Below are 12,408 nucleotides of genomic sequence, written 5' to 3' on the forward strand. Positions count from 1 at the left end.
TCAAAATGTTCAAGAGTAAGGGAAGTGACAGGCTCGAACCTACATATGAACAAGGCACACACATGTGTGTGCACACTCTGTATATGTACATAGAAACATAATTTCTGCAGAATGAGTTCCATATGCTGAGGAGCATCATTCTCTGAATAATCTCTAATGTCTTCTTTGGCTATTTTGTGATGATTCTAATATATATATAATATATTAAAAATATATAATATATATAAAATATATTATAAATATATATGAATATGTGTTTTCTCCAGTATAAAAATGTCACTTCAAAATGAAATACTGTGACTTATTTAAAAATATTGCTTTGCTCAAAAAATTAGCATCATTTCCATCCAAATGACAAATGCATGGAGAACATTTTACCATATATGTCTGCACCATGATCGTACACAGTGTCAAGGCAAACTCCTCCTCGAGAATCCCAGACTTTAATAGTATAGTCCCAGCTTCCAGACAGCAGGAGGTAAGGAATCTCAGGGTTCCACATCAATCCCCTCACAGGTGCTGTGTGGCCGTTAAGAATGTTAATGCAAGCATCTTGTGTATAATCCCAGATCCGAACAGAGCTGAAAGACAATTTTATGTCTAAATTGTAATTTATCTCAAATATTAACATTGTCTTAATGGATCACAATGGTTATTTCTTAGGATGTCTAAAAAGAGTTTTTAGAGCTGAAGAGATGGCTCAGAGGTTAGGAGCAAAAGCTGCTCTTCAAGAAAATATGGATTCAGTTCCTAGCACCCACATGATGGCTCATAACCATCTGCAGCTCCAGTTTTGGGTGGTATGATGCCCTCTTCTGGCCTCCTTGGGCAGTAAGCATGCATATGGTACACAGACACAAGGGAAGCACCTATACATGAGAAACGATAAAATGTTTAAAAAGCATTTTATGTTCAATACATGTAAATTTTCTTTTTATAACAGATATAAATGAATATGTTAGCGACATCTGTGACCACAGACTTTTTCCTAACTTTTACTAGTAATTTATTACTGACAGAAATTTTAAATTATTATTATTGGTAATTTTGTGATCTTTTTATTTGTTCATTTTGATTTTTATTTTGTTTGTAGTTTTGCTTTGAGAGAAAATGAGACAGAAAGAACATGAAGTTAGGAAGGTAGAAAGTTGGGGAAGACTTAGAGAAGACAGAGAAGGAAAAGGAAACAACCAAAGCACATTATATATATATATATATATATATATATATACACATATATATATTATATACATTTTATATGTAGTGTTCAGAATGTATACAAATAAGTAAGAAAGGATTTATGAACCACTAGGTTTATAAGGACTAACTAGAATACTGAGGACATTTTGCTTTGTTTAAAAGTGAAAGATACACTACAGGTATATAATTGTTGTCTATGTTAATTATGAATACTATGGGAATAAACATGTTGAATTTAGTAAAGATGTAGGATTGTCATTATAAAATCAGTAAAATTATGTTTTTTTGCATTCTTTTTTATTATTGTTTATTATTATTAGTTACTATATATTTATTAACTCTGTATCCCAGCTGTATCCTGTTCTCTTATTCCCTCCCAATCCCACCCTCCCTCCCTCAGCTTCTCCCTGCCCCTTTCCAAGTCCACTGATGGGGGGGACCTCCTCCCCATTCATCTGATCCTGTTTTATCAGGTATCTTCAGGACTGGCTGCAAAGTTCTCCTCTGTGGTCTAGCAGGACTGCTCCCCCTTCTAGCATTAAAATGATGTTTTAAAAGAACATATATTGGACAATTATAAGAGGACACATTTTTGTGCAGACTAGAATCTGCACTTTAAAGTTTATGTGGAGTGGCTAGAATAATCTCATCAGGAAAAGCACGCTCAACTTCATACCCTAATCGTACTAAAGGTCACATTTCAAATATTTTCCCCAGTTAACTGAAATTTCACCTAAAGAAGAGAAGGTGAACACCCTCAGCTACTCAATATAAATCTGGAGGTATTTTGCACTATGGCTTTTATTTGTACAAAGTAAGAATTTTTTCAACATAAATTTATCTTATCTTCAAATAATGACTAAACAAACTATATAAAAAATATTTTAAAAATGATTGCCAGTAGCAAAAAGTGCAAAGTTACTCTCCTTTTTAATATGCTCCTCTTTGAATTTATAGCCACTTTTTCATTACAGTTTTCATGAGAGTACAAATGTTTTCTACATTAGACACAAACTGATATAAATTATTGTTTTATAAATATTTGCTTCAGATCTTTCATTTAAAAATCATTTTTATGAACATTCTTGATAAGAAGCAAGAAATGAGCATCGACATTGAGTAAAATAAACAAGAAAATTAAAATCACAAATACAGTGCAGTATATTGTTTATTAAGTATTAGTGTGTATTTTATCTCTCCATAAATAATTTGTTAATATTACCTATGAATTTCTGGGAAGCTCTAAGTTTATGATTGAAAGGACAAGAAAATTAGAGTTCAATATACATACCCATCATCAGAACCACTGCAGAGAATCCCTTCCCTCAGAGGAGACCACCTAACATGGAACACTCTTGCTGTGTGCCCACTAAGCACTTTCAGTGGCTGATTAGAGCCGGTGGCTACATGAAAGACACGAACATTTTTGTCTTCACAGCCAGTGGCTATTATGTCTCTGAAATGCCAACCAATGCAATGTTAAAATATGACAACCAACAATTAACTACTAATAATTTTTAAATTTTAATTTATAAGGATAGGAATCTTGTTTTCTTATATTGAATAATCATGTAGCTTCATCCTCAGTGTTCCATTTTAATTGACTGACTTTGTGTTTGATTTGTCTTATCAGAAGTTGCCTTTAAGTATCTTAGGTTTAATATGCCTTATGTTTCTGAAATGGTATGTTTTTCAACTATTTTGTCTTAAGAGTCTCATGTAATCATTGATGAAATTTGTTTACTTGCTGGTCACCAAATTATTATGATAGACAATAGACCTTTATCATCTTTTTTTTCTTTTCTTTTCTTTTTTTTTTTCTTTTTTGAAATGGGAATGAAGAGCAGATTTCCCCTGGAAGGAAGCTGGGAAAGCTTTTGATTGACAAGGACTATTTCAGTAAGTCAGTTTCACCATCCATTCCTCTTTGGTGGCTTTCTTTCCAGTTTAGACTATATTAGATGCAAATAAAAATCCCATAGAAGCATAATGCAATATTTTTACATATTCAGTCTCACAATAATAAGGAGGCAACTTACTTGTACCAAATGATCAAAACTCAGCTAGGGAAGAAACTAGGATGGCAAACAAAACTGTGGAAATTATGAACCTGTCAGACACAAGTCTACTCATGGGCAGCTACTCTAAAAAGTATAAAAGCAGTCTCTTCCTCCTAGAGAGAAAAGGGAAAATGAAACGCACACTTTGCGATTGTATTTTGCTAAGAATATTCTGCTGAACTAAGCATAAGACAGCCAATAATCTCACAGTGCAGAGGAATTTTAATCTAGCAACGTAGCTGCTCTGGCAAGGAATTACATCTAACAGCCTTCTAGGTCTATATGATTCAGCTTGAATGCGGACATGCTCTAGATGGACAGAATGATATGGCTGGAATACAGACATTCCCTTAGAACACGCATTTTACCCCAAACAATGAAAGTAAGATTAGTTTATAGAAGAAAGCAGGCATGTTTAAAAATGACGTTTAATTGAGGCAGACAAAGTGAAAAGAATCAGAGAAAGATTTGACAAAATGAGTAAGAGACAGGATATATTCAACTCTCATGAGGACAGGAAGAAAAGGCTACTTAAGAGCAGTGCAGGCAGAGAGCGCAGGAGAGTTGACAGAGACAGCACAGTAGAGCTTGGGAGTACAGTACAGTTCAGTGCCACTCAGTTGAGTGCAGTTGAGTTTGTGCAGTTCCATTCATGGAGTTCAGAGGCAGTTTTTCCAATCAGAGCAATTAAGTGAGAAACTGAGAGAAGCTGGCATGGAGAGGAGTTTTGAGTCAGAACAGCTGAGTTGAACCAGCAAGCCAGAGTTCAGAAAGAACTAGAAAGGATGAGTTTATTCAGCAGTAAGTCTCAGAGGCTGAAACATTCTAGGCCTAGGTTAGCAGACAGAGGCTAAAAGCTGAAGCCTTCAAGGTCCAGGCTTGCAGAAGATTAGATTATATGGAGGCTTAAATTTCTAGTCCCAGGCCCAGGCCCAGGGATAGTTAGGTAGAAATGCTCTGGGCTTAGCCCAAGCCATGTATTTGTAAAGCTCAGATGTGGCTCTCATCTTATGCCCTCTTCTGAGGAAATAAAAACTACATTCATATAAGGGTGCTTACCCTGGTAGGAATGTCCAGCATAGCCTTCATTGGCCAAAAGTAACTTTTGTTATTTTGTGGCCTGACATAAAATAATAAAATTACTGAAAACATTGAGTTTTTTTTTGCAAATATCCTCCCCTATTTTTTTGTAATTTGATTGAGCAGTTCTTGAGTGCAAACTTTGAAGATGATATGACAAATGAGGTTTTTTTTTTAATATTTAAAGATTGAACACAATTGAGACAGTTAATCTTGGTTGTCAACTTGACACACTTTAGGAACAAGGAACCTCAGTGGAAGGACTGTCACCATCAAACTGTCCAATAGGGGTGTCTACAGGTCTTTTTCTTGATTGCTAATTGGTGTAGAAGAACCCAGCTCAGCTTGGAAAGTCCTAATCCAGGGTACGATAGTAGGACAGCATTAGAAATGTAGCTGAATGTGCACCAAGATGCAGACCAGCAAGCAGCTTTGGTCCAAGATCTGATTCAGTTTCTTCCCCAGACTCCTGCCCTAATTTTTCTATATCATAAACTATAACTTGTCAGAGGAAATAAACTCTTTCCTCCTCAAGGTGCTTTTGGTCAGGGTGTTTATCATAGCAAAATAAAGTAAATTAGAATAACATCTATGAGAGAGAAATAGTCAATACTTCTCAATATTACACAGTTAAAATTAATTTATTATGTGCACTGATATGGAGAAATGGAATTCTGAAGTCATTAGAAGGGTTTTTCTTACAATATTTGTTAGCAGGATGTGAAGCTGAGAGGGAAAGTTTCTACGAGAAAGAGGAAGGGTGAATGAGTGGGAAGTACAATAAAATATGTTGTATACACGTATAAAATTTTCAAAGAATACATAAAAATTAAAATTTATAAAGTAGTTTTTGTACTGAGAGCCAGGTAGATATTATCTATGACCAACGTCAGATGGACTATGGCAGGGAACAAAATGTTAAATAAAGGTGGACAAATGAGTGAAAGCCTGATGGCCAACTGACGGGCAGAGTGAATGGAATTTTATGTAAGAAGTGGGAAACAGTAAGAGCTGGAGAAAACAGGAACTCCACAAGGAGAGCAACAGAACAAGAAAATTTGAACACAGGGAACTTCCCAGAGACTCATACTCCAACCAAGGACTATTCATGGAGATAACCTAGAACCCTGACAATACAGCCACTTCTGATGAGAACTGATAGACTAAGATCAGAAAGGAGAGGAGGACCTCCCCAATCAGTGGACATGGGGAGGGGCATGCATGCAGAAAGGGGGGGGTACCGGGAGGGAAGGAGGAAGGGGCTTATGGGAGGATACAAAATGAATAAAGTGTAATTAATGAAAGTTAAATAAAAAAAATCATCCATCTAGTTCAGGAAACTGGTAGTCAATGTACTTAGATGCCTTGTAGAAAAAAAGGAAAGATTCATGTCAGGTCCAAAGGATATCCTATTTTTACCCCTAAAAGGGCAGGCCACAGACTTGGTCCAAAATTGAGTCTATACCATGTGTGTGTCTTTCTGCTTCTGGGATACCTCACTTGGTATGATTTTTTTCTAGATCCTACCATTTGCCTGCAAATTTCATGATTTCCTTGTTTTTAATTGCTGAGTAGTATTCCATTGTGTAAATGTACCACAATTTCTGTATCCATTCCTCCATTGAGGGACATTTGGGTTGTTTCCAGGTTCTGGCTATTACAAATAAAGCTGCTACAAACATGGTTGAACACATGTCCTTGTTGTGTACTTGAGTATATTTTAGATATATGCCTGGGAGTGGTATAGCTGGTTCTTGAGGAAGCACTATTCCTAATTGTCTGAAAAAGTGCCAGATTAATTTCCAAAGTGATTGTACAAGTTTACATTCCCACCAGCAATGGAGGAGGGTTCCCTTTTACCCACATCCTCTCCAGCATGTGTTGTCACTTGAGTTTTTGACCTTAGCCATTCTGATGTGTGTAAGGTGAAATTGCAGGGTTGTTTTGATTTGTATAGCCTGAAGAAGATGAGGGAAGGAGGGAGGGATTGTGGGGGAATGAGGAAGAGGGCTACAGCTGGGATACAAAGTAAATAAATTATAATTAATACAAAAAATACAAATTTAATTTAAAAAATTGAGTCTAGGCTCAGCTTGTGCTGGACTGTAGATGTTAGATAAAACCCAGTGCTCCTCAGGAACTTGTGAAATGGTTCCCTCCCATCCTCCCCGAACAGGGTCATTTCCCTTGCCTCTGGCAGATACCTGTGTCTCCTATGAGTATATCAAACCCATGCTGGTCTCCAAGCTCCTTCAGCTCAGCTCCTACTCAAATGTAGCTCACACTAGCCTATCTTACCTCCTCTATCTGGAACTTCCAGACTGTTCCAGTTCACAGGCCACCCTCTTGTTAACTACTCATCCTCCTGATAATCCATAGGGCTCTTCTATATTCTCATTTCTCTAGCTATGGTCATGTACAGTGTGCTTCTCTTTCTCTCTGCCCTGTTCTCTCCCAGATGCCTGGGGATGTTCTCTCTCTCTTATTGACAACAACAAACATCCCTGCAATGGAGTGCCCATCTGGGTGGTTGCTTTACTGTGTCTACCTGTAGAGTTCACATGGTAGGCACAGACAGAAATCAACTGAGACAGGGCTGATCTGTAGAGCTTGCAGTGCTATAAAGCTTGGTATTGACAGATCTAGAAAGTATCATATTAAGCCAAATAACTCAGGCTCCCTCACATTCAGATTCTGGCTCACATATTCAGTATCAAGTGTATAAGTTAGCGTGATATATAGTAAAAATGTATGATATGATTGTAGTAGACCAAAGGGAAGGGAAGAGGAGTTGGAGAGTCAACTGGAGAAATGTAACGTGAAAGCAGAAAGAGGATTAGGAGAGGAGTGAAATAAATAGGAGCTCCAGGAATATGGAGGAGAAAACAGGAGAGAATAAAAACTCATTTTTTTTTTCTGAAAATGCAGTAATGAAACCTAATACTGAATACCCTGATAAATAATTAAAATGTACACACACACACACACACACACACAAATAAACAAATAAAACATCTCTCCTGGGAAAAGAATTTGAAGGTCTTCGGGATTTTCTTTACTTTCTAAGGAAGAAGAACCATGAGAAGACTGTATCTTTCCTCTATTAATAAAATGTTGTCATCTCTGAGACTACAACATTGGTTATATTCTATGATTTAATCAAATTTTTTTATGCTTAAAAAGAGAACTTGCATTTTAATCCTACAGGAAATGAGAAGATATTACTGGATTTACTCACAGGAATTGTGTGTGCAGATCTGTGGTTTCTTTTTGTCCTTTGTACTGGGAGTAGATGCTCTAGGGCCTCACATACAATAGGCAAGACCTCTACCTCTGACCTGTATCCACAGCTCTCACATTGTGTTTTAAATGTTCAGCCTGTTCACAACATAGCTGAGGTGACTATAGCATCTGAAAGGACTTTGAAGGAATCCAGAACCAACCACATAAAAGCCAACACTGCATATCTGGAGCAAGCTTGCTTAGATAAAGATATTCAAATAGAGTGTTAACCTCAGGTCATGAGGAATTGAGTCAGGCTGTACTGCCAAACAGACCCAAGTCATACTATTTAGCCCACCCCACCGCTGTAGCTCTTGGAAGAACCAGAAGAGCTAGCTCTTGTGACATGGATGCAGATGAGCCAGCCTAAGGGCATTGGAGCAGAATAACAGAGCCTGCCCCTTGCCAGATGAAGCATTTGGAGAGCTAGTGGGGTCAGTGCTGGAGAGTTTGTCCTGGTTGTGTGGGTTTGGGAGACCTGGTGGGTTGACCAACTCAGCTGCCACCCAGGCCCAGACCTAGGGCTTTGAGTTGGCCCACCCCAACATCTACCTCATCTATGAACTGCTGGAAAATGTGAAAGGGCTGCTCCTTTAGATCTAAAGTTGCAGGATTTCCAACAACAAGATATCTGAGAGGAGTCCCAGTGTGGATCAACTATTGATGGTGTAGCAGAAACCAGAGGCCTTGAACCAGACCAATGACTCATTGCTACGAACATTTGCAAGTAAAGCTGCTTAGGGAAGAGTACTCCGTGGGATACACTGTGACACAGTACAGCTTTCAATATGAGATTTTTTAAAATGTTTCTTTTATTTTTTGTTTTCTTTTGGGAGGGCACATATAATGGGACTAGGAGATGAGTGGAATGGGGTGCATGATGTGGACCTCACAAAGAATCGATAAAAGTTAAAAAAAACCTCCTTGCTTAGCCCCAACTTAACCACTCCTAGTTGTGTGTGCATGTACACATGCATGCGGATTTGTGTGTGTGTATGACCCCAGCCCATCTAAATGTGATCTGTTTTCATCCCATGGAAAGATTGGAGCTCCTTGCCATTCCAATATTGCTGTCTCAGCCTGTTGAAATTGAGTCTGTCTCTTCTCTGCCTCACTTTTCTTACAACTATGGGCAGCACTGGTGGCTTACTGAAAATGGAAACTGAAATGAGAGGGTGTGGAAGACCACCAAAGCTTTCTGCATGGCAGCTTCAAGACAAGAAATGATCAGGGAAGGGTGGCCTGGTCATCAGTCAATTTTGTATATTGCCTAGTTATGTGCTAATAATTTCTATAACTACTGCAGCATAACCGCTGGAAGAAACACTGCTCCATTATTTTGTATTTTATCTTATTTGATTCAGGAAATCTATTTTTAATATTTATTTGTTTTCCATATTTAGTACGGGAAAGCATAAAGGAATCTGTGTTGTTTTTGACAATATCTAAAGAATGTTTTCTATTAAAACACATTATTTGTGCCCTATCAAAAGGTACTTTTAAACAAAATTCTTTGAAATGCAGTCATTTGGAAGTCCAATTTCAGTGGAATTTTACTTGGATTTAATTTTAAATGAAAGCTGATTTTTACAGGATAAGTAGTTCTCACACAAGCCTGTCTTTCAAACCCACCCACTGAAGTTCTACATCTTGGGAAATTATGCACTGCAGAGGCTGTAGTACAGAGGCTGGGGGCGGCAGAAAGCCAGTGGAGAACTGAATAAAAGCCTAAAAGAAATTAGAAAAAGATTGACATTTCTGCCCTGGAGTCACACATTGAACAGGCTCATTTCCAGTTTTCATTAGCTTCACTTGTTAGCAATATGTTGGTTTTCTCCAGTGTGTTATGAAATTATTTTGTGGATAGTAAATCAGTATTGTAAGTCATATATGGAAGCACTGTGGACTACAAACAGCCAAAACTATGAGCAGCTACAAGGCTCCTCATTTGCAGGTGAAGGGAGTAGTATCCAAGGAGAATAGGTACTCTCTATGGGAGTAGCTGTAACTTTGTTTTCACATAATGATTATTAGGAAAAGAGAACTTACTTGTTGTTTTGGCTCCAATCACAACCGAACACGGCAGCTGGGTGTTTGTACTTGTGCAGTACTTTACCATCAATTGTCCAAATAATACTAAAATTAGATAAACAACTAGGTCATAACTGCAAGATTCAAAAGTCAATATTCTAAGATAAAGATCTTTGCAAATTTCAAAAGAATTTGTGCCTGGTGTGACAGCACAAGCCTTTAATCCCACCACTCAGAAGTCATAGGCATATAGCTATCTATGAGTTGAAGTCCAACCCGCTCTACAAAAAAAAAAAAAAAAAAGTTCCAGCTAAGGTTACACAAAGAGATCCTGTAAAACACATACCCACACACATACACACAGAGAGAGATGGAAAGAGAGAGCTATTTAGAAATGATATTATCAATTACAAGTCTTCTTATATGAACTACAATAATCCATTTAGATCAAATTAAAGGTGATAACTGATTCAGAAGCTTGTTTTTGAAAGATTTTTTTAATTATAGAAAAATATAGTTTTATGTACTTTCAGATGTACATGAGTGTATATATATATACATATATATATTAGATTTTTCAGCTTAACATTTAAGTGCTTAAAATTTATTTGCCTTATTCATTCACAAACCTCATTTAATGTACTATTTCACTAAGATAAAAACTGATGTTATGTTGTTTTACTGGTGTATAATCAGTAATGCAACTAAAATTCATAATACAGGAAAATATTCCTTATAATTTGATCACAAAAAATAATCTCTGACAGCCTATCTTATTATGACCACAAGGCAAGCGCTATTGATTCCTTAGGAATACAAGAAGCTGTGTATGAACCAGCACATGATATGTTCCAGGACTCGCTGGAAAATGCTTTTAAACCGCATTAAGCTTGTTGAAACTTACTGGGTCCCTGCATAGTGGTGATGACTGATGCTGACAAATGATGCTAAACAAGAGCCTGAAGTTAATTACGGGTTATTTAATTAAAAAAAAAAAAAACAACTCTAAGCACACTGTTTAGAGTTTAGTGTATACTATATATCAAATGACTCTTTAAGGACGTGTCAGGGTGATACTTAGGAAAGGTGTTTTTGTTTACCTTTGCTTTGTTTTGTCCTGTTGGAACTTTTAAAACAGGGATGAGAAAATTGAACTTTGTACAGCAATATCTAATGAAGAAGCTTCCCGTTCCTGGTGAACAACTCTCAATGACAACTTCATTCTTAGTACAGTGTAGCACTGATTTAAAATAAAGTATTTACACATGGGTTTTTAACATGGAAATTCTTTCCTGGGACCTGTCATAATTAAGAAAGTAGTATGCCCGAAGCACAGTGAAATTAGCTCCTCAGGGGGCCTTTTTGCCTTGTTGTTGTAATCCTATTTTCAATAGCTTTTATCCTTTTATAAATTGTGAAATCTGAAAATCTGGGAATATATTTTTTTTAATATTGTTTAGTGTCTCTTAAATTTTCTGGGAAATTGAGTTTCCATAATGCAGTTTTTTCTTTCAGTTTGGTGTTTTCATTTAGAAGGCAATGTCTGTGCCAAGCATGGCGGCACACACTTGTAATACCAAACTTAGAAGGTGAAGGCTGGAGGATCAGGAGTTCAGGGTCATATTCAGCTATATGGGGAGTTCAAGAGTGACCTGAGCATTAAGAGACCCTGTCTCAAACAAAACATAAATAAAAACTTTTATATTTGTTTCATTTTGTATTTTGAAATAGTTTTGCATTGCATTCTTCTTTAATAATGATATATCACACGAATATAGCACGTGTCTATGTGGGAACTTATGGTATAGCTGTATAAACAGCTATAGTACTTACCAAAAACCATCACCACTGCAGGTTGCTATTCTTTTAGAATCTTTATGACTCCAGGCAATGTAGAATATTCCATTTTTTCCATGCTTAAAAAAGATAAAACTGTTATTAGTAAAAAGTAACTATCGTAAGCTGGGCATGGTAGCATACATCTTTTTTCCTAGCATTCCAGGAGACTGAGGCAGGTGGATCTCTGTGAGGTCAAGGCCAGTCTGGTCTACAAAGTGAGTCCGGAACAGCCAAGGCTACACAGCAAACCCTGTCTCAAAAAAACAAAAAAGAAAAGAAAGTAACTATCCCTTTTTAGTATATCACTTATTTCTAAAAATCATTTTTCTATTAGGAATTTATTTTAGATGGTAATAACACAGATACCAATGTTAATAGCAAAAATCTGGATATGTATGTGCATATACACACATATTTAATTTTTATTTGTGTGTGTGTATGATGTATGTATATTCATGTATATGAATGTGTGTGAATTCAGGGTATAGACATAGGATGCACGTGGACTTTGGAAGACAACCTCAATTATCAGTGCTTGGCCTCCACATTTTTTTACAAACAAGATTTCTTTTTGTTTTTCACAACTGCATCTATCACACTAGCTAAGCCTCAAACCTCCAGGAATTTTCCTATACTACTCTCCGTCTTGCAGCACAAACACAAGGATGACAGTATGAATGCTACTGCACCAGAGGTTTATGCAGGTCCTGAGGATTCAAACTCAAGTTCTCCAGTTCCATGGCAAGCACTTCACCCACTTACACTGGTCTCTGGTGGTAGCTTCAAAGAGGGTCCCCAAAACAGTATTACTGCCCACAATGATAAGGCAGCTCATTCTTTCAGTTTAGTGTTCTCATTTGGTTTCATGCTGATGCTGTCCTGAATGACAGTCTAGGCTCTGCTCAGGCTGGCCTCT

The 12,408-nt window shown here is 37.1% G+C and overlaps 1 protein-coding gene across 6 annotated transcripts in view; it reads right to left on the reverse strand.

Annotated features, from left to right (window-relative positions):
- Positions 1–12,408, reverse strand: part of Wdr17 (WD repeat domain 17) — a 96,042-nt gene that overhangs the window by 36,969 nt on the left and 46,665 nt on the right. For all 6 annotated transcript variants that reach the window (XM_021656729.2, XM_021656728.2, XM_060381789.1 and 3 more), the window contains 4 exons: positions 11,487–11,569; positions 9,672–9,758; positions 2,492–2,656; positions 379–581 (listed from right to left, as the gene is read on the reverse strand). In XM_021656729.2, coding sequence (XP_021512404.1) covers positions 379–581; positions 2,492–2,656; positions 9,672–9,758; positions 11,487–11,569 — 538 coding nt within the window. The remainder of the gene's footprint in view (positions 1–378; positions 582–2,491; positions 2,657–9,671; positions 9,759–11,486; positions 11,570–12,408) is intronic.

The sequence above is a fragment of the Meriones unguiculatus genome, chromosome 4 (genome assembly GCF_030254825.1).
Source record: "Meriones unguiculatus strain TT.TT164.6M chromosome 4, Bangor_MerUng_6.1, whole genome shotgun sequence".
NCBI lineage: Eukaryota > Metazoa > Chordata > Mammalia > Rodentia > Muridae > Meriones > Meriones unguiculatus.